This window comes from Vidua chalybeata, chromosome 32 (assembly GCF_026979565.1).
Source record: "Vidua chalybeata isolate OUT-0048 chromosome 32, bVidCha1 merged haplotype, whole genome shotgun sequence".
Lineage (NCBI taxonomy): Eukaryota > Metazoa > Chordata > Aves > Passeriformes > Viduidae > Vidua > Vidua chalybeata.
Genome location: NC_071561.1, coordinates 1,076,291 through 1,104,189, shown reverse-complemented (window position 1 = coordinate 1,104,189; position 27,899 = coordinate 1,076,291). Strand labels below are relative to the sequence as shown.

The window sequence follows — 27,899 nt, the reverse complement described above, 5'->3', positions numbered from 1 at the left end:
CCGGCTGAGCGGGAGCGGCGCCGCCATTTTGGTGCTCGGGAGCGGCGGCGGCGGCGGCGCCCGGGAAGGTCGGGACGGCCGTGAGGGGCGGGACGGGCCTGGCCGGGATGGGGAGGGGCCTGTGGGGAGGGGCGGGGCTGACCGTGAGGGGCGGGGCTGAACGGAACTCCCGGTGCAGTTTGTGAGGGAGGGGGGTGTGAGAGCGGGACCCGGGGCTGGAATTTTCATGCTAATTACGGGGTGGTGTGTTGTATGTTAATTAGGAGGCGTGGGTTTGTATGCTAATTAGGGGCGGGGTATGAGGGTGGTCGTGTTTGCTCCTCCCCCCTGCGCAGGGCCCAGTGGCTCCCAGTTCATCCCAGTTCATTCTCCATTTTTCCCTTGTTCCCCTTTTGGCCTTCGCAGTTTCCCATAAAATTTTCCAGTTATTCCTCCCAGTCCATCCCAGTTCTCTTCCCATTGCACCCAGTCCGTCCCAGTAACCGCCCAGTTCCTCCCAGTCCCGCCAGTTGCTGCCCTCCCCGGTGCTGGCACCATGGAGTACGAGCGCAGGTGAGGGGGGAACCTGGGGATCCCCAAAATTCGGGATTTGGGGGAAAACATCTGGGCAGCTCTTGAGGACCCCGCGTGAAATGAAATTTAACATTTTGGGGAGGTGACACCGGGGAGGGAGGGGACATTTGGGGGCACCTCAGGGGGCATTTGGGGATGCCATGGGGGGGTGAGGGGACATTTAGGGACCCCTGAGGGCAGAGGGGACTTTGGGAACCCCAGAAGGTGGAAGGAACCATTTGGGGTCCAGGATCTGAGGTGGAGATTTGGGGTCCGGGTTTGGGGTCCAGATTTGGGTGCAGATTTTGGGGTTCAGGATTTGGGGTGCAGACTTGGGGTCCAGGGTTTGGGGTCCAGGATTTGAGGTCCAGATTTGGGGTGCAGATTAGGGTGCAGATTTTGTGTCCAGTATTTGGGGTGCAGATTTGGGGTCAGGATTTGGTGTGCAGGATTTGGAATCCAGATTTGGCGTGCAGGATTTGGCGTTCAGGATTTGGGGTGCAGATTTGGCGTGCAGGATTTGGGGTGCAGATTCGGGGTGCAGATTTGGCATGCAGGATTTGGGTGCAGATTTAGGGTGCAGATTTGGTGTCCAGGATTTGGGGTGCAGGATTTGGAATCCAGACTTGGCGTTCAGGATTTAGGGTGCAGATTTGGGGTGCAGGATTTGGGGTTGGGATTTGATGTCCAGGATTTGGGGTGCAGATTTGGTGTGCAGGATTTGGGGTGCAGATTTGGGGTCCAGGATTTGAGGTGCAGATTTGGCGTGCAGGATTTGGGGTGCAGATTTGGGGTGCAGGATTTGGGGTCTGGATATGGGGTCAGGATTTGGGGTCAAGATTTGGTGTGCAGGATCTGAGGTCCAGATTTGGGGTTAGGATTTGGGGTGCAGATTTGGCGCGCAGGATTTGGTGTCCAGGATTCGGGGTGCAGGATTTGGAATCCAGACTTGGCGTTCAGGATTTGGGGTGCAGATTTGGCGTGCAGGATTTGGGGTGCAGATTTGGCGTTCAGGATTTGAGGTGCAGATTTGGGGTCAGGATTTGGTGTGCAGGATTTGGAATCCAGACTTGGCGTGCAGGATTTGGCGTTCAGGATTTGGGGTGCAGATTTGGCGTGCAGGATTTGGCGTGCAGGATTTGGGGTGCAGGATTTGGAATCCAGACTTGGCGTTCAGGATTTGGGGTGCAGATTTTGTGTCCAGTATTTGGGGTGCAGATTTGGGGTCAGGATTTGGTGTTCAGGATTTGGGGTGCAGATTTGGCGTGCAGGATTTGGGGTGCAGGATTTGGGGTGCAGATTTGGAATCCAGACTTGGCGTTCAGGATTTGGGGTGCAGATTTGGCGTGCAGGATTTGGGGTGCAGATTCGGGGTTGGGATTTGGTGTCCAGGATTTGGGGTGCAGATTTGGTGTCCAGGATTTGGGGTGCAGGATTTGGAATCCAGACTTGGCGTTCAGGATTTAGGGTGCAGATTTAGGGTGCAGATTTGGTGTCCAGGATTTGGGGTGCAGATTTGGCGTGCAGGATTTGGAATCCAGACTTGGCGTGCAGGATTTGGGGTGCAGATTTGGGGTCAGGATTTGGTGTGCAGGATTTGGAATCCAGACTTGGCGTGCAGGATTTGGCGTTCAGGATTTGGGGTGCAGATTTGGCGTGCAGGATTTGGCGTGCAGGATTTGGGGTGCAGGATTTGGAATCCAGACTTGGCGTTCAGGATTTGGGGTGCAGATTTTGTGTCCAGTATTTGGGGTGCAGATTTGGGGTCAGGATTTGGTGTTCAGGATTTGGGGTGCAGATTTGGCGTGCAGGATTTGGCGTGCAGGATTTGGGGTGCAGATTTGGAATCCAGACTTGGCGTTCAGGATTTGGGGTGCAGATTTGGCGTGCAGGATTTGGGGTGCAGATTCGGGGTTGGGATTTGGTGTCCAGGATTTGGGGTGCAGGATTTGGAATCCAGACTTGGCGTTCAGGATTTAGGGTGCAGATTTAGGGTGCAGATTTGGTGTCCAGGATTTGGGGTGCAGATTTGGCGTGCAGGATTTGGAATCCAGACTTGGCGTGCAGGATTTGGGTGCAGATTTGGGGTCAGGATTTGGTGTTCAGGATTTGGGGTGCAGATTTGGCGTGCAGGATTTGGCGTGCAGGATTTGGGGTGCAGGATTTGGAATCCAGACTTGGCGTTCAGGATTTGGGGTGCAGATTCGGGGGTCCCCCCGAGGTTTGGGGGCCCGGCTGACCCGCAGCCCCTCTCCAGGGGTGGCCGTGGGGACCGCACGGGGCGTTACGGGGGTGCCCCGGCCCCCTCCGAGGACGGCTCCCGCACGCAGCGCGACCACGACTATCGCGACATGGACTACCGTGGCTACGGGGGACCCCCCGAGGGGCCCCCCGCTGCCGGGACCCCTCCTCAGGTGGGTGCTGGCTGCTGGGGGGGGCTCTCAGGTGGCTGCTGGGACCCTGCTGAATTTATTTATTTTTGTTAGGGTCGGGGTTAAACGCGTGGGATGGCGTTTTCTGTTTGGGTTTAGAGGGTTGTTAGTTTTATTTGCGCCGTGATTTTATAAATTTTGTAGTGCTTTATCACATTGAACTGAAACTACAACAAACAGTTAAATAGGGTAAATGGTAAAACTTAAACAATAAAAATAATAAAATAATAAAATACGTGAAAATGTACAAAAAATAAGTATAGTAAATATGATAAAAGTGGCTTTTGTAAGACGTTTTAAAGGTAAGGTATTCACTTAAATTATATTTGATTTTTTTTTCTAATTCAATAATTAAATAATCATAGTTTGTAACGTGGATTTTGTAACTTGATTTTGAAATGTTACCTAAGTTTACAATGAAAAAGGTAAAGAAAGTTTACCTTTCACTTTAAAATTTTTAATATGTTTTACTGCATTTTAAAGTCTTTTAAGTTCAACCTTTTTCATTTGTGCTATTGTATCCTTTTATTTAAATTATACGTTTAAAGTTTTAATTTTATTGCTTAATTTTGGAAGTTTCCTTTACAGTTTCAGGTCAAACGCGGTGTTTTCCTGGGGGTCAATGTTTGTTAGTGCAGAAAATGTGAAATTTTCAGCGACCAGGGCTCTAACAGTCCCCCTCCCTCCGCTGTGCCAGGCGTCCTACGAGAACACGGAGCCCCCCCGGAAGCGGGAGCCGCCCCGGGAGCCTCCCCGGGACCCCCCGGCGCTGCCGTTCGGCGCTGACGGCGATTACCGGGACCAGGATTACCGGGAGGGCGCCGAGGAGGAGCCGCGGGCCAGCACCATCGTCATGCTGCGCATGCTGCCCCAGGCGGCCACCGAGAACGATGTGAGCCCCGCCCCCGGACACGCCCCCTCCAGCGCTGACCACACCCTTCTTCATCATGCCCCGCCCTCTGCCATGATGGTCACGCCCCTACCTGGGATGGCCCCGCCCCTCTTCATCATGGCCCCGCCCCCTGCCGTGATGGCACCTCTCACTTCTGGGATGGCCACGCCCCTACCTGGGATAGCTCTGCCCCACTTAAAGTAGCCCTGTCCCAATTTGAGATGGCCCCACCCCCTGCCTGGGATGGCCCCACCCCTCTCTTGTGGCCCCACCCCCTGCCATGATGGCCCCGTGTCCCCATGTCGCCGTGTCCCCCCAGATCCGGGCGCAGCTGCAGGCGCAGGGGGTGCAGCCCCGTGAGGTGCGGCTGATGCGCAACAAGTCCTCAGGTGAGTCTCACCTGAGCCCCGCCCCTTCTCACTGAGCCCCGCCCCTGCTCACCTGAGCCCCGCCCCTTCTCACTGAGCCCCTCCCCTGCTCACCTGAGCCCCGCCCCTCCTCACTGAGCCCCTCCCCTGCTCACCTGAGCCCCTCCCCTGCTCACCTGGGCTCCCCGTCCTTCACACCTGGGCTCTCTTTAGGGTGGGGGGGCACCCTGACATCTGGGTCCCTTGGAGGGGGGAGGGGTCCCTGCCCTGCCCTGCCCATGCCAGGGGGCACCTGGGGGGGGTGGTCCTGTTCCCTAGGGGCACCCAGGGGTGCCTGCCCCCTCCTTAGGAGCACCCAGGGGTGCCTGCCCCCTCCCTAGGGGCACCCAGGGGTGCTGGTCCCTTTCTGAGGAGCACCCAGGGGTGCTTTTGCCAGGCTTAGGGGGCACCCAGGGGTGCCTGTCCCCTCCCCGGGGGTGTCTGTCCCTTCCAATGAGCTCCCAAGGCTTCTGGTTCCATCTTCAGGGGCACCCAGGGGTGTCAGTCTCGTCTTTAGGAGCACCCAGGGGTGCTTCTGGCAGGTTTAGGGGGCACCCAGGGGTTCTGATCTTCGTTTTAGGGGCACCCAGGGGTGCTGATCCCATTTCTAGGGGCACCCAGGGGTGCTAGTATTCTTTTTAGGGGCACCCAGGGGTGCCTGTGTCCTTCTCAGGAGCACCCAGGGGTGCTGGTCCCATCCCCAGGGGCACCCAGGGGTGCCTGTCCCCTCCTTAGGAGCACCCAGGGGTGCTGGTCCTGTCCTCAGAAGCACCAAGAGGTGCGTGTCTCAATTTGGGAGCACCCAGGGGTGCTGGTCCTCTCCCGAGGGGCACCCAGGGGTGCCAATGTCATCTCTAGGAGCAGCCAAGGGTGTCTCTTCTCTTCCTGAAGACACCCAGGGGTGCTGATGCCACCCTCAGGGGCACCCAGAGGTGCCAGTCTCTTCTGAGGAGCACCCAGGGGTGCTGTGCTGGAATTGGGAGCACCCAGGGGTGCTGCACTGGACTGGAAGGGCACCAGGGCTGCTGATCCCGTTGCCAGGGGCACCCAGGGGTGCTGGTACCATTCCCCAGGGGCACCCAGGGGTGCCTGTCCCCTCCCTAGGGACACCCAGGGTGTCTGTTACCCCCTCAGGAGCACCCAGGGGTGCTCATCATTTCCCCAGGGGCACCCAGGGGTGCCAGGTTTGTCTTTAGGGAGCACCCAGGGGTGCCCATCGTGTCTTTAGGAACACCCAGGACTGCTTGTCCCTTCTCTAGGGGCACCCAGGGGTGCTGCACCAGACTTGGGGGCACCCAGGGGTGCTAGTCCATTCCATAGGGGCACCCAGGGGTGCTCATGCCCTTCCTAGGGGCACCCAGGGGTGCCAACATCATCTTTAGGGGCACCCAGAGGTGTTTGTCTCTTCCTCAGGAGCACCCAGGGGTGCTGATCCCCTCCCTAGGGGCACCCAGGGGTGTCAGTTTCCTCTTTAGGGGCACCCAGGGGTGTTTGTCCCCCTCTCAGGAGCACCCAGGGGTGCTGCACCAGACTCGGGGGGCACCCAGGGCTGTTAATCCCATTTTAGGGGCACCCAGGGGTGCCAGTCTTGTCCTTAGGCAGCACCCAGAGGTGCTTTTTACCTCCTCAGGAGCACCCAGGGGTGCTTGTCCTGTTCTTAGGAGCACCCAGGGGTGCTGTGCCACACTTGGGGGGCACCCAGGGGTGCCAGATCCAAAGCCAGGGATGCCAGACCTGTCCCCATCTTCAGCCTAAGGGGCACCCAGAGGTGCCAGACCCATCCCCAGGAGCACCCAGGGGTGCTGAGCCCAGCTTTGGGGGCACCCAGGGGTGCCAAACTCCTCCTCAGACCTGTCCCCAGGAGCACCCAGGGGTGCCAGACCCATCCCCAGGAGCACCCAGGGGTGCTGAGCCCAGCATTAGGGGCACCCAGGGGTGCCAAACTCCTCCCTAGACCCCTCCCCAGGAGCACCCAGGGGTGCTGAGCCCACCTCGAGGGACACCCAGACTCCAGAGGGGCACCAGGAGCACCTGTAGGCTTCACCTTGGGGGTCCCCCAGGGGTTCCAGCACCAACCACGGGCGTCCTGTCCCCACCCCAGCGGGTCCCCGGGTGCCCTTGCCCACCCCAGGGGGTCCCAGAGCACCCATGGGTGCCCCCCATCCCCCCCCCCCCCCTCCCCCAGGTCAGAGCCGCGGATTCGCCTTCGTGGAATTCCATCACGTGCAGGAGGCGGCCAGGTGGATGGAGGCCAACCAGGTGGGGGAGGGGCCAGTGAAAAAGGGGAGGGGCCAAGAAGTGGGGGAGTGGCCAATGGAAAAGGGGAGGGGCCCATGAAAAAGGGGAAGGATGAAGAGGTGGGGGAGGGGCCAACAGGTGGGGGAGGGGCAGCCAAGAGGGGAGGGGCCAACAGGTGAAAACACAACCAGGAGGGGGAGGGGCCAACTACGTGGGGGAGGGGCAGCCAGGTGGGGAGGGGTGGAGGTGGGGGAGATGCCAAGCGGGTGGGGCAGGGACTGTGGGGTGGCACTGGTGTGTACTGGTGTGTACTGGTCCATACTGGTGTGTACTGGTCCATACTGGTGTGTACTGGTGTGTACTGGTCCGTACTGGTCCATACTGGTGTGTACTGGTCCATACTGGTGTGTACTGGTCCATACTGGTCCGTACTGGTCCGTACTGGTGGCCATGTCCCCGCGGTGGGGGATGGGCACAGGGCTCTGGTACGAGTCCCAGTGTTCCCAGTACGAGCTGCTGGTGCCATCTGGGACGAGTTCTGGTACCCCAGTTTGCCTCCTGGTGCCCCCCAATTCCAGCCCTGGCACCCCCAAATTCACGTCCTGGTGCCCCCTCCATCCCAGTCCTGGTGCCCCCCTGGTGCCCCCCAGTTCATACCCTGGTGCCCCCCTGGTTCGTGTCCTGGTGCCCCCCTGGTCCCCCCCAGTTCCAGCCCAGGTGCCCCCATTTCATGTCCTGGTGCCCAGCTCGGTACCCCACAGATTTATGGGTTTATGTCCCCCTGGTGCCCCTCAAAACGAGTCCTGGTGTCCCCAGATTCCCGCCCTGGTGCCCCCATTTCACATCCTGGTGCCCCCCTGGTGCCCCTCGAGACAAGCTCTGGTGTCCCCAACTCAAACCTTGGTGCCCCCCAATTCCAGCCTTGGTGCCCCCCCAGATTCACGTCCTGGTGTCCCCCAGGTGTCCCCTAGGCGTCCCCAAATTCCAGCCCTGGTGCCCCCAGTTCATGTTTTGGTGCCCCTCAAAACAAGTCCTGATATTCCCAAATTCCAGCCCTGGTACCCCCCACATTCACATCCTGGTGCCCCCCAGGTGCCCCCAAATTCCAGCCCTGGTGCCCCCCAGGTGCCCCCAAATTCCAACCCTGGTACCCCCCACATTCACATCCTGGTGCCCCCCAGGTGCCCCCAAATTCCAGCCCTGGTGCCCCCCAGGTGCCCCCAAATTCCAGCCCTGGTGCCCCCCAGGTGCCCCCAAATTCCAACCCTGGTACCCCCCACATTCACGTCCTGGTGCCCCCCAGGTGCCCCCCACATTCACATCCTGGTGCCCCCCAGGTGCCCCCAAATTCCAGCCCTGGTGCCCCTTAGGACAAGCTCTGCTGTCCCCACCTCAAACCTTGGTGCCCCCCAATTCCAGCCCTGGTGCCCCCCAGATTTGTGTCCTGGTGCCCCTCCCTGTGCCCCCCCCCGGGCCAGGCTGGGGCACCGCGTGTCCCTGTGCCCCCCGCCGTGCCCCCCTGACCCCTCTGTGCCCCCCCTGTGCCCCCCAGGCCGGGCTGACCCTGCTGGGGCACCGCGTGTCCCTGCACTACAGCGACCCCAAACCCAAAATCAACGAGGACTGGCTCTGTGCCAAGGTGGGGGGCACTGGGGGGCACTGGGAGGGCATTGGGTGGCACTGGAGGTACTGGGGGGCACTGGGGGGGTACTGGGAGATACTGGGGGGCACTGGGGGTACTGGGGGGCACTGGGAGAGCACTAGGGGGGCACTGGGAGATACTGGGGGGCACTGGGGGGCACTGGGAGAGCACTGGGGGGGTACTGGGAGATACTGGGGGGCACTGGGGTGGCACTGGGGGGGTACTGGGAGATACTGGGGGGCACTGGGAGGGCACTGGGGGTAATTTGGGTTGTCCTGAAAGGATTTTTGGGGGGATCCTGGGGAGTTTTGGGGGAAGTCTTGGGGGGGGGTTGAGAGGTTTTTGGGGTGCAGCGGTTTGGGGGGCTCTGGGGGTGAGTTTGGGGGTCTGGGGGAGTTTTGGGGTTTGTCAGTTTTAGGGTGGGACAATTTTGGGGGGCTGTGCTTTGTGGGGTTTGGAGAAGTTCGGGGGTGCTGTGGTTTTAGGGTGCAGCAGTTTTGGGGTGCAGCATTTTGGGGTGTGGCAATTTAGAGTGTGGCATTTTGGGGTGTGGCATTTTGGGGTGTGACATTTTGGGGTGTGGTATTTTGGGGTTCCCAGTGTGGGGTGCAGAACTTCAAGCGCCGTGAGAAATGTTTCAAGTGTGGCGTCCCCAAAGCCGGTGAGTGACCCCAAATCCCAGGATTTTACCCTAAAACTTTGGGGGACCCCCCCCCAAACAGCTTAAACTGCCCCAAAACTCCCCCAAAATTATTGGGGTGCCCCCCAACATGCAAGAGATCCCCTGGATTTGGGGTTGTACCCCTGATTTTGGGTTCAATCCCTGATTTTGGGTTTTTTCAGGTTTTCTTGGCAGGTCAATCCCTGATTTGGGTTTTTGGGGTTTTTTTCTGGGTTTTTGGGGGTTTCTAGCCCTGATTTTGGGGGTGTTTTGGGGTTTTTTTGGGTTTTTTTTGGGGTTCAATCCCTGATTTTGGGGTTTTCTTGGGGGTTCAATTTCTGATTTTAGGGTTTTTTTGTGGGTTCAATCCCTGATTTGGGATTTTTTTTTGGGGTGCAGAGGCCGAGCAGAGGGGTCCGGGTGGTCCCCGGCCGGAGCTGGTGCCGGGGGGGGGAGGGGGGCTCCTGCCCCTCCCCCAACCCTACGGACCCACCCTCGGGGGTCCCCCCGGGGGGTCCCAGGGGGGCACCGAGCCCGGAGCTGACAACGCCAACGACAGTGAGTGTGGGCTTGGGGATTTGGGGATTTTTGGGGGGAATTTTTTGGGATTTTGGGGATTTTTGGTGGATTTTTGGTGGATTTGGGGGATGTCTGGGATTTTTTTAAAAGGATTTTGTGGTGAATTTGGGGATTTTAGGGATTTTTTTTTTTTGATTTTGGGAATTTTTTGGGGATTTTGGGGTGGATTTGAGATTTTTTTTTTGGGATTTTTGAGATTTTTTTTTAGGAGATTTTGGGGTGCGTTTGGGGGTCCTGGGGGGGTTTGGGGGATATGGGGCGTTTGTTGGGTGGGGGGCTGAAGGGGATCTTGTGGGAGGAATGGAGGGATTCAGGTGTGCTCAGGTGTCCCCAGGTGTCCCCTCAGATGTTCCCAGGTGCCCCCAGGTGTGCTCCTAGGTATCCTGAGGTATATCCAGGTGTGCTCAGGTATCCCCAGGTGTGCCCCCAGGTATCTCCAGGTATCTCCAGGTGCCCCCAGGTGTGCCCCCAGGTATCTCCAGGTATCTCCAGGTGCCCCCAGGTGTGCCCCCAGGTATCTCCAGGTATCCCCAGGTGCCCCCAGGTGTGCCCCCAGGTATCTCCAGGTATCCCCAGGTGCCCTCAGAGCAGCCTGGAGTCCATCCTGGCCGCGCTCGCCCCCTTTGGCAGGTGTGCCCAGATTCCTCCCCAGGTGTGCCCTCAGGTATCCCCAGCTGTTCCCAGGTGTCCCCAGGTGTGTCCCCAGGTATCCTGAGATATCCCCAGGTGTGCTCAGGTGCCCCCAGGTATGCTCAGGTGTGCCCAGGTGTGTCCCCAGGTATTTCTAGGAGTGCTCAGGTGCCCCGAGGTGTGCCCAGGTGTGCCCAGATGTGTCCCCAGGTATCTCCAGGTATCACCAGGTGTGCCCCCAGGTAGTTCCAGGTATCCCTAGGTGCCCCCAGGTATCCCCAGGTGCCCGTGCTGTCCCCACAGCCATCATCCTGCAGAACCTGCAGCCCCAGAGCAGCCTGGAGTCCATGCTGGCTGTGCTCGCCCCCATTGGCAGGTGTGCCCAGATGCCCCCAGGTGTGCCCCCAGGTATTTCCAGGTATCCCTAGGTGCCCCCAGGTATCCCCAGGTGTGCCCAGATGTGCCCCCAGGTATTTCCAGGTATCTCCAGGTGTCCCCAGGTGTGCCCCCAGGTATTTCCAGGTATCCCTAGGTGCCCCCAGATGCCCCCAGGTGTGGCCCCAGGTATCCCTAGGTGCCCCCAGGTATCTCCAGGCGCCCCCAGGTGCCCCCAGATGTGGCCCCAGCTATCTCCAGGTGCCCCCAGGTATCTCCAGGTATCCCCAGGTGTGCCCAGGTGTGTCCCCAGGTATTTCTAGGGGTGCTCAGGTGCCCCGAGGTGTGCCCAGGTGTGCCCAGATGTGCCCCCAGGTATTTCCAGGTATCCCCAGGTGCCCCCAGGTATCCCCAGGTGTGGCCCTAGGTATCCCTAGGTGCCCCCAGGTATCTCCAGGTGCCCCCAGGTATCCCAGGTGTGCCCCCAGGTATCTCCAGGTGCCCCCAGGTATCTCCAGGTGCCCCCAGGTGTGCCCCCAGGTATCTCCAGGTACCCCCAGGTATCCCTAGGTGCCCCCAGGTATCTCCAGGTATCCCCAGGTGTGCCCAGATGTGTCCCCAGCTATCTCCAGGTATCCCTAGGTGCCCCCAGGTGCCCCCAGGTGTGCCCCCAGGTATCTCCAGGTGCCCCCAGGTGTGCCCCCAGGTATCCCCAGGTGCCCCCAGGTATCCCCAGGTGCCCCCAGGTATCTCCAGGTGCCCCCAGGTGTGCCCCCAGGTATCTCCAGGTACCCCCAGGTATCTCCAGGTGCCCCCAGGTATCCCCAGGTGTGCCCAGGTGCCCGTGCTGTCCCCACAGCCATCATCCTGCGGAACCTGCACCCCCAGAGCAGCCTGGAGTCCATCCTGGCCGCGCTCGCCCCCTTCGCCGCGCTCTCGGCCGCCAACGTGCGCGTGATCAAAGATCGGCAAACGCAGCTGAACCGCGGCTTCGCCTTCGTGCAGCTCAGCACCATCGTGGTACTGGGGGCACTGGGGGGCACTGGGGGGCACTGGGGGGGCACTGGGAGGGACTGGGGGGGCACTGGGAGGGACTGGGGGGCACTGGGGGACACTGGGGGGCACTGGGAGGGACTGGGGGGGCACTGGGGGGCACTGGGGGGGCACTGGGAGGGACTGGGGGGGCACTGGGGGGCACTGGGGGGGCACTGGGAGGGACTGGGGGGGCACTGGGAGGGACTGGGGGGCACTGGGGGGCAATGGGGGGGCCACTGGGAGGGACTGGGGGGGCACTGGGGGGCACTGGGGGGGCACTGGGGGGCACTGGGGGGGCACTGGGAGGGACTGGGGGGCACTGGGGGGCAATGGGGGGGCACTGGGAGGGACTGGGGGGGCACTGGGGGGCACTGGGGGGGCACTGGGAGGGACTGGGGGGGCACTGGGAGGGACTGGGGGGCACTGGGGGGCAATGGGGGGGCCACTGGGAGGGACTGGGGGGCACTGGGGGGGCACTGGGAGGGACTGGGGGGGACTGGGGGGCACTGGGGGGGCACTGGGAGGGACTGGGGTGGCACTGGGGGGCACTGGGGGGCACTGGGAGGGTCTGGGGGGCACTGGGGGGCACTGGGAGGGACTGGGGGGCACTGGGGGGGCAATGGGGGGCACTGGGGGGCACTGGGGGGGCACTGGGGGGCACTGGGGGGCACTGGGGGGCACTGGGGGGCACTGGGGGGCACTGGGGGGGCACTGGGAAGCACTGGGGGGCACTGGGGGGGCCACTGGGGGGCAGTGGGGGGCACTGGGGGGGCACTGAGAGCCATTGGGGGGGCACTGGGAGGCACTGGGGGGCACTGGGAGGGACTGGGGGGCACTGGGGGGCACTGGGGGGGCACTGGGAGCCACTGGGTGGGCACTGGGAGGCACTGGGGAGCACTGGGAGGGATTGGGGGGCACTGGGAGGGATTGGGGGGCACTGGGAGGGATTGGGGGGCACTGGGAGGGACTGGGAATTACTGGGAGGGACTGGAGGGAACACGGAGGGATTGTGGGGGTTGGGTCATCATCGTGGTGGGTGCTGGGGACACTGGGAGGGACTGGGAGAGGATTGGGAGGAGTGGGATGTACTGGGAATTATTTGGGGTAACTGGGACGGGCACGTCCTGCTGGGCTTCTCTGAGTAGAGCAGCCAGATCAACACGTGGTGGGCACTGGGAGGGACTGGGGGGCACTGGGGGGCACTGGGAGGGACTGGGGGGGAACTGGGAGGGACTGGGGGGAACTGGGAGGGACTGGGGGGCACTGGGGGGAACTGGGAGGGACTGGGGGGCACTGGGAGAGGAGGGTAGGCACAGTTATTGCCGTGGTGAGGGACTGGGGGGGACTGGGATGGACTGGGGGATATTGGGAGGGTCATGGCGTGGCACTGGGCAGGACTCAAGGGACCCAACCACCATCGTGGTGCAGGACTGGGAGGGACTGGGAGGGACTGGGAGGGAGCCCGGTGCCCCCTGCCCACGCCCCCCTGCCCGTGCCCCCCGCAGGAAGCGGCGCAGCTGCTGCAGATGCTGCAGGCCCTGCACCCGCCCCTGCACATCGACGGCAAGAGCATCAACGTGGAGTTCGCCAAGGGCTCCAAGAGGTGAGGGGCGTGGCACCACACCTGGGCGTGGCACCGCACCTGGGCGTGGCACTGCACCTGGGCGTGGCACCGCACCTGGGCATGGCGCTGTACACGGGCATGGCACCGTACATGGGCGTGGCACCACACCTGGGTGTGGCCCAACACCTGGGTGTGGCACTGCACCTGGGCATGGCACCAAACCTGGGCGTGGCACCGCACCTGTGCAAGGGCCCTGCCCCCATCCTGGTGTGTTCATACACCTCGCAGAGGTCCCAGCCCTTGGCCCCACCCTTGACCTGACACAGTCACACACCTGGCACACGCCCCGCCCCTTAGGTCCTGCCCTGGCACTGCACCTGGCACAGGCCCCGCCCCTGGGCACAGGCCCTGCCCCCACATATGGCCCCGCCCCCTAGCACCACACCTGGCACAGGCCCCGCCCACAGCCCCAGCCCAGTGCCTGTGACTGTTCCTGATCACTTAAGCCCCGCCCAATTCCTTAAGCCCCGCCCCACAATGAGACACACCCAGCACAGGCCACACCCCCATCACAAACCCCGGCCCCCTTATCAACCAAGCCCCACCCCCACTGCCCTTTGGCCCCGCCCACCAAACCCCCCCAAGGCATCAGGCCCCGCCCCTGACATGAGGCTCCTCCCCCAGGGACGTGCAGGGGGCGGGGCCTGGGGAGGGGCCCCCCCGCGCCAGCGCCGCCTCCGTCGCCTCCACGGCCATCGCTGCGGCCCAGTGGGCACTGTCACAGGTGAGGGCACACCTGGGCAGGTGAGGGCACTGTCACAGGTGAGGGCACACCTGGGCAGGTGAGGGCACTGTCACAGGTGAGGGCACACCTGGGCAGGTGGGCACTGTCACAGGTGAGGGCACACCTGGGCAGGTGAGGGCACTGTCACAGGTGAGGGCACACCTGGGCAGGTGGGCACTGTCACAGGTGAGGGCACACCTGGGCAGGTGAGGGGCACACCTGGGCAGGTGGGCACTGTCACAGGTGAGGGCACACCTGGGCAGGTGAGGGACACACCTGGGCAGGTGGGCACTGTCACAGGTGAGGGCACACCTGGGCAGGTGAGGGCACACCTGGGCAGGTGGGCACTGTCACAGGTGAGGGCACACCTGGGCAGGTGGGCACTGTCACAGGTGAGGGCACACCTGGGCAGGTGCGCACTGTCACAGGTGAGGGCACACCTGGGCAGGTGAGGGCACACCTGGGCAGGTGAGGGATACACCTGGGCAGGTGGGCACTGTCACAGGTGAGGGCACACCTGCACAGGTGAGGGGCACACCTGAGGATGTGTGGGGCTCACCTGGACAGGTGAGGGCACACCTGGGCAGGTGAGGGGCACTATGGGCAGGTGGGCACTGTCACAGGTGAGGGCACACCTGGGCAGGTGAGGGCACACCTGGGCAGGTGGGCAGGGCTTAGGGTGGGGGTGGGCACTATCACAGGTGGGTGAGGTTATGGGGTGTGGCCTGGGCGTGGCCAGTGAGTGGGAGGAGCCTGTGGACTTGAGGGTGGGGCTTTAATGGAGGGGGCGGGGCTCTGCTGAGTGTGCAGAGCTCAGTGACCAATCAGGCATGGTTTAAACCTGGGGGGCGGGGCCTGGTGGGAAGGGGGTGTGGTTTTCACGCAATGGGCGTGGTTTCACAATGAGGGGCGTGGCCTGAGCGGTCTTCTCCAGGTCTAGAAAGTTTTTAACATTTTTTTTGTTTCTGTTAATGTTGGGGTTAGAAATGTTTGAAGCAGTATTTTGTGATTAAAATTAAATGTTTTTTATATTTTATTTGCATAATAATCTTATGACTATTATAGCATCCTATTGAAGGATTACAGAGCAATTAACTGTTCTACACAAAATCTTTTGAATAATTTAAGTAACAAGCAGCAGTTAAATTATTTTTATCTTTAAGTTAACAAGTAATGTTTTGTATTTTACAGACAGCCTTTTAAATAATTTAAATTGCCATAATTTAATTTAAATTTAATGTAGAAAACCCTTAATTTTTAGCAGTATAAGCTTATATGTATGTAAATATGAATACATATATTTTTGTATTGTAAAAAAAAGTGTAATTTTATTAAGAAACTTAGTGTTTTATGGTATCTCTATACTTTTCAGCCCAAAAAAGGTTTGAATTATTTAAGATCTGAATTTCTCCCCTCCCCCAGGCAGCCCCCGGCGGGGACACGCCCTGGGCGGGGGGGGAGGAGCCCAGCGCTGACTTCAGCGGCTTCTACCAATCAGAGGAGCCCTTCCCTGGGCCTGGCCCCGCCCTCTACAGCCCCGCCTACCTGAAAGGTGCCTCGGCCCCGCCCCCCGGCCCCGCCCTGTCTGGCCCCGCCCCTGCCAAGGCTGACGGCCCCGCCCCCGGTGAGTGCTGGCGCCAAACCAGGTGTGGTTCCTGTCCCAGGTGTCCCCAGGTGTGACCCCTCCCCTTCCCCAGGTGTGACCCCTCCCCTCCCCAGGTGTCCCCAGGTGTGACCCCTCCCCTTCCCCAGGTGTGGCCCCTCCCCTCCTCAGGTGTCCCCAGATGTGGCCTCCCCCTCCCCAGGTGTGACCATCTCCCTCCCCAGGTGTCCCCAGGTGTGGCCCCTCCCCTCCCCAGGTGTCCCCAGGTGTCCCCAGGTGTAGCCCCTCCCTTCTCCAGGTGTCCCCAGGTGTTCCCAGCCCCCCTCCAGGTGTGGTCCCTCCCTCCCCAGGTGTCCCCAGGTGTGGCCCCTCCCCTCCCCAGGTGTCCCCAGGTGTGGCCCCTCCCCTTCCCCAGGTGTCCCCAGCTGCCCCCAAGCTCCCCCCAGGTGTGATCTTGACCCCCCCCAAGTGGCCCCAGGTGTGGTTCCTGTCCCAGGTGTCCCCAGGTGTGACCCCTCCCCTTCCCCAGGTGTGGCCCCTCCCCTCCCCAGGTGTCCCCAGCTGCCCCCAAGCTCCCCCCAGGTGTGATCTTGACCCCCCCCAGGTGTCCCCAGGTGTGGCCCCTCCCTTCTCCAGGTGTCCCCAGGTGTGACCATCTCCCCCCCCAGGTGTTCCCAGCCCCCCTCCAGGTGTGGCCCCTCCCCCCCCAGGTGTCCCCAGGTGTGGCCCCTCCCCTCCCCGCCCCCAATGACGTCACCTCCCCGGCGCTTGGCGCCCCCTGCAGGCCCGGAGGAGCCGGCGCAGGACCCCGCGGGGGGAGGGGGAGGGGCAGGAGGGGGGGGGCCCTTCCCCCCCCGCGCCCCCCCCGGCACCACCCCCTACCCCTCCCCCACCGCCGAGACCCCCGCGGCGACACCCCCGGGACCCCCCGGCCAGGTGGGACCCCAAAAATTGGGGAGGGGGAGGGGAGGGGAAGGGAAAGGAGCTAGAATTGGGGGAAGGGTCCTAAAACTCGGGGGGGAGCCCAAAAAATCGAGGGGAGGGGTCGTGAAATTGAGGGGGGACCCCAAAAATTGGGGTGGGAGGAGCTCTAAAAGTGAGGGTGGGGGACCCCAAAAATTTTGAGGGGGGGGGGAAGGGAAGGAAAAAGAGACAAAATTGGGGAAGGGGTCCTAAAATGCAGGGGAAGACCCCAAAAAATTGAGGGAGAGGGGATCATAAAATTGAGGGTGGGGACCCCAAAAATTGGGGGTGGGCAATTGAGGGGTTCTAAGGTGGGGGGGGAGGGGGGAGAGACCCCAAAATTTGGGGGAAATGGGGGGGAGGGGCTATGAATGGGGGGGGGAGAGCTTAAAATGAAAAGGGGGGGGGTTGGGGGGGAGGGGGTTTGGGACGTTCTGGGGCGTTTTTGGGGCTGGGGGTTTAATTTTGGGGTGCTCCCCTCCCCCCTCCCCCAGACCTACTCAGGGCCCCTCAAGGCCGAGACCCCAAATTCGGCCCCCGCGGGGCCCCCCCCGGCCGCCCCCCCCAGCGGGGACAGCTACGGGCAGTACCGTGAGTGGGGGAGGGGACTGGGGGGTTTTGGGGGGTCCTGGGGGGGGATTTTGGGCGATTTGAGGGGGTTTTGAGGGATCTGGGGGGTCCTAGGGGAGATTTGGGGGGATTTTGGGGGGATCTGGGGGGTCCTGGGGGGGGGATTTGGGGCATTCTGGGGGGGATTTTGGGGGGATTTTGGGCATCATGGGGGAGGATTTTGGGGGGTTTGGGGGGGGTTTGAGGGGTCCTTGGGGGGATTTGGGGCATTCTGGGGGGGATTTTTGAGGATTTGGGGGGATTTTTGGGGGTCCTGGGGGGGGGGAGTTGGAGGAATTTGAGGGGATTTTGGGCATCGTGGGGGGGGGATTTTGGGGGGGGGGCCTGGGGGGTTTTGGGGGGGAAATTTGGGAGTTCTGAGGGGTCTTGTTTGGTTTAGGGGGGAGTGAAAGCTTTGGGGGGCTCCCAGGGGAGATTTTGGGGGATCCTGAGGGAATTTTGGGGCATTCTGGGGGGTCTGAAGGGGATTTGGGGGGTCCTGGTAGAATTTTGGGGGGATTTGGGGGGTCCTGGGGATCTGGAGGGCAATTTTAGGGAATTTGGGGGGATTTTGGGGGGTCCTGGAGGAGATTTTAGGGGGTCTCGGGGTATTTGGGGGGTTCCAAATGGAATTTTGGGGGGTCCTGGAGGGGATTTTAGGGGGTCTCGGGGTATTTGGGGGGTTCCAAATGGCATTTTGGGGGGTCCTGGAGGGGATTTTAGGGGGTCTCGGGGTATTTGAGGGGTTCCAAAGCGATTTTTGGGGGGTCCTGAGGGGAATTTTGGGGAATTTTGGCGTTTCCAAACCCCGAATTCCCCCAACCCTCGAGGCATTTTTTGGGTATTTTGGAATTCCCAAGGATGGGGCGATGCTGGGGGAAGATCCCAAAATTTTGGGGACCCCTAAAAATTTTGGGGGACCCCCAAAAATTCTCCTCTGTCCCCCCCCCAAGCCGTGCCTGACGTCTCCACCTACCAGTACGACGAGACCTCGGGGTACTACTACGACCCCCTCACGGGGCTCTACTACGACCCCCACTCCCAGGTTTGGGGTTTTGGGGTGCGGGGGGGGAGGAATTCGGGGTACCCCAAAAATTTGGGGTGAAAAAAGCCAAATTTCGCTCCAAAAAATGGAAATTTTGGGCGAAAAAATGGAGATTTTTAGAGCCGAAAATGCTGTTTTTAAGGGTAAAACGACAAATTTTGGGGGGGGGGGATTTTGGGGTTTGGGGGGATTGAGGGGAGGGGTTTGGGGTACCCCAAAATCTCGGAGTGAAATTTGGGGTGAAAAAAGCAAAGATTTGGCTGAAAATAATTGGAATTTTGGACAAAAAAAAAGTGGAATTCTAAGCTTGAAAATGTTGTTTTAAGGGTGGGAGATTTTGGGGGTAAAACCACGGATTTAGGGTGGGATTTGGGGTCGGTGGGAGGTTTTGGGGTACAAAATGAAATTTTGGGGTACACGAGAGGTTTTTCAACCTTTTCCAGTTGAATTTTAGCCTTCAAAACCTCAATTTAAACTGTGAAAAAATGGATTAAAAACCTCAATTTTGGGGGTATAAAGGGAAAATTTTGGGGGTTCCAGAGATGATTTTTGGGGTACAAAGAGGCAGTTTTGGGGGTTTTCAGGGGCAATTTTGGGGGTAATTTTTGGGGTTCCTAGTAGGGATTTTTGGGGTCCCAGGGGTTGATTTTGGGGGGTTCCAAGGGGGGATTTTTGGGGTAGAAAGGGGCAATTTGGGGGGTTTTGAGGGGAGTTTTGGGGTACAAAGGGATGATTTTTGGGGTTTTAAGGGGAGATTTTGGGGGGGCGATTTTTGGGGTTCCAAGGGGGGATTTTTGGGGTAGAAAAAGGAGATTTTGGGGGTTCCGAGGGACAATTTTGGGGGTTCGGAGGGGGGATTTTTGGGGGTTCCAAGGGGCGATTTTTAGGGTAGAAAAGGGAGATTTTGGGGGTACCAATGGGGGATTTTTGTGGTTCCAGGTGTTGCTTTTGTGGGGCTCCAAGGGGCGATTTTTGGGGTAGAAAAGGGAGATTTTGTGCGTTCTGGGGAGGGATTTTTGGGGGTTCCAAGGGACAGTTTTGGGGGTTCCATGGGGTGATTTTTGGGATAGAAAAAGGAGATTCTGGGGGGTTCCAGGAGGCGATTTTTGGGGTAGAAAAAGGAGATTTTGTGCGTTCCGGGGAGGGATTTTTGGGGTTTTCAAGGGCGATTTTTGGGCGTTCCAAGGGACAGTTTTGGGGGTTCCAAGGGGTGGTTTTTGGGGTGCTGACCCCCCCAACCCCCCCTGCAGTACTACTACGACGCGGGGGTGGGGCAGTACCTGTACTGGGACGGTGACAGACGCACCTACGTGGCTGCCCCCCCCGCCGAGCCCCCCCCGGGACCCCCAGGCACCCCCGGCACCCCAAAAGAGCCCAAGGACAAAAAGGAGAAACACAAAACCAAAACGGCCCAGCAGGTGAGGCAGGGGAGGGGGGGAACCCCAAAAATAGGAGGGAGCCCTAAAAAATCGGGGTGGGGGGGGGTGGGAAATCCTAAAAATTGAATTGGGCTCTAAAATGGGGGGAGGAGCCCTGAGAAATGGGGGGGTCTGGGGGTGTTCTGGTCATTCTGGGGGGTCTGGAGGGTCTTTGGGTGCTCTGCAACCCCCCCCAGATCCCCAAAGACAGTTCCCAAAGCCCCCCCAAAATCTCCTTAAACACCCCTAAAATCCCCCCAAAACCCCCATTTCTCCCATCCCTGTGTCCTCCCAGGGATCTGGGGGGGCTCTGGGTGGTCCTGGGCGTCCCTGGGTGTCCCTGGGGGTGGTCTGGGTGTCCTTGGGTGCCCTTGGGGGTCTCTGGGTGGTCCTGGGGGTCTCCCTGGGTGTCCCTGGAGGCTCCTGGGGGGGTCTCTGGGTGTTCCTGGGGGTCTTTGGTGCTCTTGGGGTGCTCTGGGTGCTCCTGGGGGTGTTCCTGGGGTATTCTGGGTGCTCTGGGTGTCCCTGGGTGTTCTTTGGGGGTCTCTGGGTGTCCCTGGGGGGCTCCCTGGTTGCTCCTGGGTATTCCTTGGGGGTCTCTGGGTGTCCCTGGGTGTCCTTGGGTGTCCTTGGGTGTCCTTGGGGGTCTCTGGGTGCTCTTGGGGGGTCTCTGGGTGCTCCTTGGGGTCCCTGGGTGTCCTTGGGTGTTCCTTGGGGGTGCTCTGGATGTTCCTGGGTGTTCTTTGGGGGTCTCTGGGTGTCCCTGGGTGCCCTTGGGGTGCTCTGGTTGCTCCTGGGTATTCCTTGGGGGTCCCTGGGTGTCCCTGGGTGTCCTTGGGTGTCCTTGGGGTCCCTGGGTGTCCTTGGGGGGTCTCTGGGTGCTCCTTGGGGTCCCTGGGTGCCCTTGGGGGGTCTCTGGGTGCTCCTTGGGGGTCTCTGGGTGCTCCTTGGGGTCCCTGGGTGTCCCTGGGTGCCCTTGGGGGGTCCCTGGGTGTCCTTGGGGGTCTCTGGGTGTCCTTGGGGGGTCCCTGGGTGTCCTTGGGGTCCCTGGGTGTCCTTGGGTGCCCTTGGGGGGTCCCTGGGTGTCCTTGGGGGGTCTCTGGGTGCCCTTGGGGGTCCCTGGGGGTCTCTGGGGGCGCCCCCCCAGCCCGTGCCCGCCGTGCCCCCCCAGATTGCCAAGGACATGGAGCGCTGGGCGCGCAGCCTGAACAAGCAGCGCGAGAGCGGCCGCAGCGCGGGGCCCCCCCCGGCCCCCCGCGAGGACGAGCGCAGGGAGGCGGCGGCGGCCGACGCCGGCTACGCCATCCTGGAGAAAAAGGTGAATTTGGGGGGTCTGGGGGGGATTTGGGGGGGTTTGGGTGGTCAGAGCTAGGCCATCCTGGAGAAAAAGGTGAATTTGGGGGGTCTGGGGGGGTTTGGGGGGGTTTGGGTGGTCAGAGCTAGGCCATCCTGGAGAAAAAGGTGAATTTGGGGGGTTGGGGGGAAGTTTGGGAGGGTTTTGGATGGTCACGGCTGATGCTAACTACACCATCCTGGAGAAAAAAAGTGAATTTGGGGGATCTGGGGGGGATTTGGGGGGGTCTGGGTGGTCAGAGCTAGGCCATCCTGGAGAAAAAAAGTGAATTTGGGGGGTCTGGGGGGGGTTGGGGGGGTTTTGGATGGTCACGGCTGATGCTGGCTACAACATCCTGGAGAAAAAAGTGAATTTGGGATGTCTGGGAGGGGTTGTCAGGGGGTTTTAGGGGATTTGAGGGGGTTTGGGTGGTCAGAGCTAGGCCATCCTGGAGAAAAAGGTGAATTTGGGGGGTCTGGGGGGATTTGGGGGGGTTTGAGGGGGTTTGAGGGGGTTTGGGTGGTCAGAGCTAGGCCATCCTGGAGAAAAAGGTGAATTTGGGGGGAGTTTGGGGGGGTTTTGGATGGTCACGGCTGACTTTGGCTACGCCATCCTGGAAAAAAAAGTGAGTTTGGGATGTCTGGGGGGGTGTCAGGGGGTTTTAGGGGATTTGGGGGAGTTTGGGTGGTCAGAGCTAGGCCATCCTGGAGAAAAAGGTGAATTTGGGGGGCTTGGGGGGGGGTTGGGGGGACTTTGGGGGGGTTTTGGGGGGATACGAGGGGGTTTGGGTGGTCATGGCCGACGCCGGCTACGCCATCCTGGAGAAAAAGGCGAATTTGGGGGGTCTGGGGGCGGGGTTGGGGGGGTTTTGGGGCATTTGGGGGGGGTTGGGTGGTTGTGGCTGTCCCTGGCTACGTTATCATGCAGAAAAAGGTGACTTTGAGGGGCTTGGGGGGGTCTGGGGGGTTTGGGGGCGGGTTTGGATGGTCACAGCTGACACCGGCTACGCCATCCTGGAGAAAAAGGCAAATTTGGGGGGTCTGGGGGGGCAGGTTTAGGGGATTTGGGGGGGTTTGGGTGGTCAGAGCTAGGCCATCCTGGAGAAAAAGGTGAATTGGGGGGTCTGGGGGGTTTTGGGGGGCTTTTGGGGAATTTGGGTGGGGTTTGGGTGGTCATGGCTGTCACTGGCTACGTCATTGTGCAGAAAAATGTGACTTTGGGGGATTTGGGGGGGTCTGAGGGGTTTTGGGGGGGGTTTGGGTGGTCACAACTGATGCTACACCACCCTGAAAAATAAAGCGGGGTTTGGGGAATCGGGGGGGGGGTTGGGGGATGTTGAGAGGGTTTGGGGAGGTTTTGGGGGGTTCTGAGGGGGTTTGGGGGCAGTTGGGCGAGCCCTGGGGGGCTTTGGGGGAGTCTAGAATGGAAATGGGGGGGGGGGTCCTGGGGGGCTTTGTTGGGTTTAGAAGGATTTGAGGGGGGGGTTTTGGGGGATGTCAAGAGAACTTGGGGGGGGTCCTGAGGGATTATTGGGGTGTTTGGGGGGGATTTGAAGGAGTTTGGGGAATGTCCATGGGGGGTTTGGATCCATTTGGGGGTTCTGAGAGTTTAGGGGGGGGGCTGGCAATGTGGGAGGGGGACATTGGGAATTTTGGGGACCCCCTGTGACCCCCCCTGACCCCCCCCCAGGGCGCTTTGGCCGAGCGGCAGCACCTCCCCCTGGAGCTGCCCCGGCTGGGGGGCGACGAGAGGCTGGTGAGACCCCCCCCAAAACACACCTGAGACCCCCCCAAAACACACCTGAGACCCCCCCCAAACACACCTGAGACCCCCCCCAAACACAGCTGAGACCCCCCCAAAACACACCTGAGACCCCCCAAAACACACCTGAGACCCCCCCAAAACGCACCTGAGACCCCCAAAACACACCTGAGACCCCCCCAAAACGCACCTGAGACCCCCCAAAACACACCTGAGACCCCCCCCAAAAACACACCTGAGACCCCCCCAAAACACACCTGAGACCCCCCCCAAAAACACACCTGAGACCCCCCCAAACACAGCTGAGACCCCCCCCCAAAAACACACCTGAGACCCCCCCCAAAACACACCTGAGACCCCCCCCAAAACACACCTGAGACCCCCCCAAAACGCACCTGAGACCCCCCAAAACACACCTGAGACCCCCCCCAAAACGCACCTGAGATCCTCTCAAAGGACACCTGTGACCCTCCCAAAAATACCTCTCCAAATTCCTGAGACCCCCCCCACAATCCCTTGAGACCCCCAAATCCTCCCCCAAATCCCCCTAAACCCTCCCCCAAAATACTCTGAGACCCCCAAAACCCCTGAAAACGCCCCCAAAACACCCTGAGATGCCCCAAACCCCACCTCAGAGCCCCCCAAACCCCACCTGAGACCCCCCCCAAAACCCCATTTTTCACCCCAAACCCCTCCTGACCCCCATTCCCCCCCCCCAAATCCCCCCTGACGCCCATTTTCCCTTCCAAATCCCCCCAAAACCCCTCCTGTCCCCCATTTCCCCCCCAAAATCCCCCCAAAACCCCATTTCCACCCCCAATCCCCCGCTGACCCCCATTTTTCCCCAAAAAGCTCCATTTCCCCCCCCCAACCCCCATTTTTCCCCTTCAAAACCCCATTTCCCCCCCTTAATCCCCCCGACCCCCCATTTTTCCCCCCAAAAACTCAAATTTTCCCTCTCATACCCCCCCAACCCCCCATTTTTCCCCCTCAAAACCCCATTTTTTTTCTCCTCAAACCCCCCCTAACCCCCATTTTTTCCCCCCCCAGAGCCCCCCCCGGGGGCTGGTGGCCGCCTACAGCGGGGAGAGCGAGAGTGAGGAGGAGGGGGAGCGCGGGGGGGCCCCGGGGGTCCCCGAGGAGCCGCTGACAGACTGGGCCAAGCTGGCGTGCCTGCTGTGCCGCAGGCAGTTCCCCAGCAGGGAGGCCCTGCTGCGCCACCAGCAGCTCTCGGGGCTGCACAAGGTACCCCAAACACCCCGAAACCAGCCCAGAAACACCCCGAAACCAGCCCTAAAAACACCCCGAAACCAGCCCTAAAAACACCCCGAAACCAGCCCTAAAAACACCCGAAACCAGCCCAGAAACGGGCCAGGAACACCCCGAAACCAGTCCAAAAACACCCCGAAACCAGCCCTAAAAACACCCCGAAACCAGCCCAGAAACACCCCGAAACCAGCCCTAAAAACGGGCCAGAAACACCCCGAAACCAGCCCCAAAAACACCCCGAAAGCAGCCCAAAAACACCCCGAAACCAGCCCTAAAAACACCCCGAAACCAGCCCAAAAACACCCCGAAACCAGCCCCAAAAACACCCCGAAACCAGCCCAAAACCACCCTGAAACCAGCCCAAAAATACCCTGAAACCAGCCCAGAAACACCCTGAAACCAGCCCTAAAAACACCCCGAAACCAGCCCTAAAAACGGGCCAGAAACACCCCGAAACCAGCCCAAAAACACCCCGAAACCAGCCCTAAAAACACCCCGAAACCAGCCCTAAAAACACCCTGAAACCAGCCCAAAAACGGGCCAGAAACACCCTGAAATCAGCCCTAAAAACACCCCGAAACCAGCCCTAAAAACACCCCAAAACCAGCCCTAAAAACACCCTGAAAACAGCCCTAAAAACACCCTGAAACCAGCCCCAAAACAGGCCAGAAACACCCCATAACCATCATAAAACCGACTCCAAAAACACCCTGAAGGCAAAAGCACCCCAAAATTATCCCAGAAATACCTCAAAGATACCCCAAAACCAGTCCAAAAATGCCCTGAAGCCAGCCTCAAAAAACGCCCCAAGACCACCCCAAAATCACCCCAAAATCACCCCAAAACCACCCCAAAATCACCCCAAAACCACCCCAAAATCACCCCAAAATCACCCTCAGAACACCCCGAAACCTCCCCAAATCTCCGGCACCTTCCCCATGACCTTGGGGACCCCGCTGGGATTTTGGGGTCCCCTCAACCAGGGGGGGTCACCCCAATGTCCTCGATGTCCCCAACATGTCCCCAGTGTCCCCCAACGTCCCCAATGTCCCAAATTAGTCCAATGACCCCAATGTCCCAAAGCCCCCAACGTCCCAATGTCCCCGAGCCCCGCAATGTCCCCGATGTCCCCCAATGGCCCCAAAGCCCCCAGTGTCCCCCAGTGTCCCCCAGTGTCCCCCAGTGTCCCCCAGTGTCCCCCAGTGTCCCCAGTGTCCCCCAGTGTCCCCCAGTGTCCCCAGTGATGTCCCCAATGTCCCCAGCAAAACCTGGAGCTGCAGCGCCGGAGCCACCTGGGCCCTGCCGAGGGAACCGAGCGAGGGGACAGCGAGGTGAGGGGACATTGGGGACACCTGGGGGATACCTGGGGACATTGGGGACATTGGGGGACAGCGAGGTGAGGGGACATTGGGGACACCTGGGGGATACCTGGGGACATTGGGGACATTGGGGGACAGCGAGGTGAGGGGACATTGGGGACACCTGGGGGATACCTGGGGACATTGGGGACATTGGGGGACAGCGAGGTGAGGGGACATTGGGGACACCTGGGGGACACTGGGGACACCTGGGGGACATTGGGGACACCTGGGGGACACTGGGGACACCTGGGGGACATTGGGGACACCTGGGGGACACCTGGGGACATTGGGGACACCTGGGGACATTGGGGACAGCGAGGTGAGGGGACATTGGGGACACCTGGGGGACACTGGGGACACCTGGGGGACATTGGGGACACCTGGGGGACACCTGGGGACATTGGGGACACCTGGGGACATTGGGGACAGCGAGGTGAGGGGACTTTGGGGACACCTGGGGGACACTGGGGACTTTGGGGACACCTGGGGGACACTGGGGACATTGGGGACACCTGGGGACATTGGGGACAGCGAGGTGAGGGGACTTTGGGGACACCTGGGGGACACTGGGGACTTTGGGGACACCTGGGGGACACCTGGGGGACACTGGGGACACCTGGGGACATTGGGGACACCTGGGGGACACCTGGGGGACATTGGGGACACTGGGGACATTGGGGACACCCAGGGGTGAGGGGACAGTGAGGTGAGGGGACATTGGGGCCACTGGGGACACTGGGGGACACCCGGGGACATTGGGGACACTCAGGGGTGAGGGGACATGGGGGGGGGACATTTATGGGGAGGGGGGGCTCCCGGTGCACCCATGGGGTGGGGGAGGGCTGGGGGGGTTCCCTGTGGTTGGGGGGGTCCCTGGGGGGGGTCCCTGGGGTTGGGGGGGTCCCTGGGGGGGTCCCTGGGCCGGGGTCACCCCGGGTGCCCCTCCCCCCCCCAGATGAAGTACCGGGACCGCGCCGCCGAGCGCCGCGAGAAGCAGGGGGGGCCTGACCCCCCCGAACCCAAACGGCGCAAATTTGGGGGACCCCCCGCGACCCCCGGGTGAGCACCCCGAAAACGGGGGGGAGGGAATATGGGGGGACCCCAAAAAAGGGGATGGAGACCCCAAAAAAGGGGATGGGGACCCCAGAAATGGGGATGGGGACCCCAAAAGTCGCTGGGGGACACCTCGAACCTGGGTTTGGGGGACCCTGTTTGGAGTTGGGGTCTTTGGGGCTGGGGGTGGCACCTGAGGGTGACAGTGGGTGACACTCCCCTGTGTGTGACAGTGGGGGTGACACCAGGGGATGCCCATGGGTGACACTCTGGGTGGCACTGTGTGTGACCCCGTGTGACCCCGTGTGACCCCGTGTGACCCCGTGTGACACTCTGTGACCCCGTGTGACACTCTGTGACACTCTGTGACCCCGTGTGACCCCGTGTGACACTGAGTGACCCCGTGTGACCCCGTGTGACGCTGAGTGACCCCGTGTGACCCCGTGTGACACTCTGTGACCCCATGTGACACTCTGTGACCCCGTGTGACACTGAGTGACCCCGTGTGACACTGAGTGACCCCGTGTGACCCCATGTGACACTGAGTGACCCTGAGTGACCCCGTGTGACCCCGTGTGACCCCGTGTGACACTCTGTGACCCCGTGTGACACTCTGTGACCCCTTGTGACCCCGTGTGACACTCTGTGACCCCGTGTGACACTTCCATGACCCCGTGTCCCCCCCGTGCCGCAGGGACACCGAGGGGCCCCCCCTGGGCTGCCGGATGCTGCAGGCCATGGGCTGGAAGGAGGGCAGCGGGCTGGGCCGGCGGCGGCCCGAGGTGACAGCGGGGACAGGGGACATCCCTGGGGACAGGGGACATCCCTGGGGACATCCCTGGGGACAGGGGACAGCCGGGGGACAGGGGACAGCCGGGGGACATCCCTGGGAACAGGGGACAGAGGGGGGACAGAGGGGTCAGGGGGAACACAGAGGACAGGGGGACAACTGGGGGACATCCCTGGGGGCACGGGGACAGCTGGGGGATGGCAGGGACAGCGGGGACAGGGGATAGCCAGGGGGACAGAGGAGATAGGGGACAGGGGGACAGAGGGACATCCATGGGGACAGAGGGACAGCCATGGGGACAGGAGAACACCCCTGGGGACACGGGGACAGCAGGGACATCCCTGGGATGAGGGACACGGTGGGGACACGGTGAGGGACAGGGGGACACTGGGGACACCCCGGAGTGGGGGGATAGCGGGGACAGCGCTGGGGACGTCAGGGGGTGGGGGACATTGGGGACAGCAGGGACATGGGGGGACAGCGGCAGACGTGGGGGGGACACGAGGGGACACTGGGGGGGGACACGGGGACATCGCGGGGGTCCCAGGGAACGGGGCTGAGGTGACACAGAGGGGGAGACTTGGGGGGGACACTGGGGACACCCGGTGGCCCTTGGTGACGTCATTGTGTCCCCAAGGGCTGGGGGACACCGAGTGACCTCTTGGTGACCCCCCTGGTGACGTCATTGTCCCCGCCCCCCAGCAGGCCCCGCCCCGGCCCCGCCCCGGGGGGGTGACGCGGTTCAGCGAGGGACCCTGAGGCCACGCCCACCGCGAGGCCACGCCCACGGCGGCCGGAGCCCCTCCCCCACCGCTCGCGGCCCCTCCCCCCCCGCTCGGTTTCGCTGTTGGATTTTGGGTTTTTTTAATAAACGGGTGAAAAAAGCGGAATTTGGGATTGGGG

The 27,899-nt window shown here is 61.2% G+C and overlaps 1 protein-coding gene across 4 annotated transcripts; it reads left to right on the top strand.

Annotated features, from left to right (window-relative positions):
* Positions 1–10: 10 nt before the first annotated feature.
* Positions 11–27,886, top strand: RBM10 (RNA binding motif protein 10). Of its 4 annotated transcripts, none has more exons than XM_053968014.1 (24): positions 11–68; positions 470–552; positions 2,810–2,966; positions 3,682–3,876; positions 4,196–4,265; positions 6,469–6,542; positions 8,074–8,160; positions 8,764–8,824; positions 9,224–9,382; positions 11,268–11,428; positions 12,949–13,046; positions 13,692–13,791; positions 15,214–15,415; positions 16,179–16,330; positions 16,852–16,948; positions 17,920–18,011; positions 19,262–19,429; positions 20,601–20,747; positions 22,452–22,517; positions 23,574–23,768; positions 25,055–25,123; positions 26,109–26,212; positions 26,901–26,988; positions 27,699–27,886. In XM_053968014.1, the coding sequence occupies exons 2-24, from the start codon at positions 536–538 to the stop codon at positions 27,753–27,755; spliced, it is 2,616 nt and encodes an 871-aa protein (XP_053823989.1). In that variant the 5' UTR covers positions 11–68; positions 470–535; the 3' UTR covers positions 27,756–27,886. The 4 variants fall into 4 exon arrangements, with proteins under 4 accessions (XP_053823989.1, XP_053823992.1, XP_053823991.1 ...); XM_053968017.1 differs by having other exon boundaries at positions 16–68; positions 501–552; XM_053968015.1 differs by lacking the exon at positions 11–68 and having other exon boundaries at positions 243–552; positions 27,702–27,886.
* Positions 27,887–27,899: the final 13 nt, after the last annotated feature.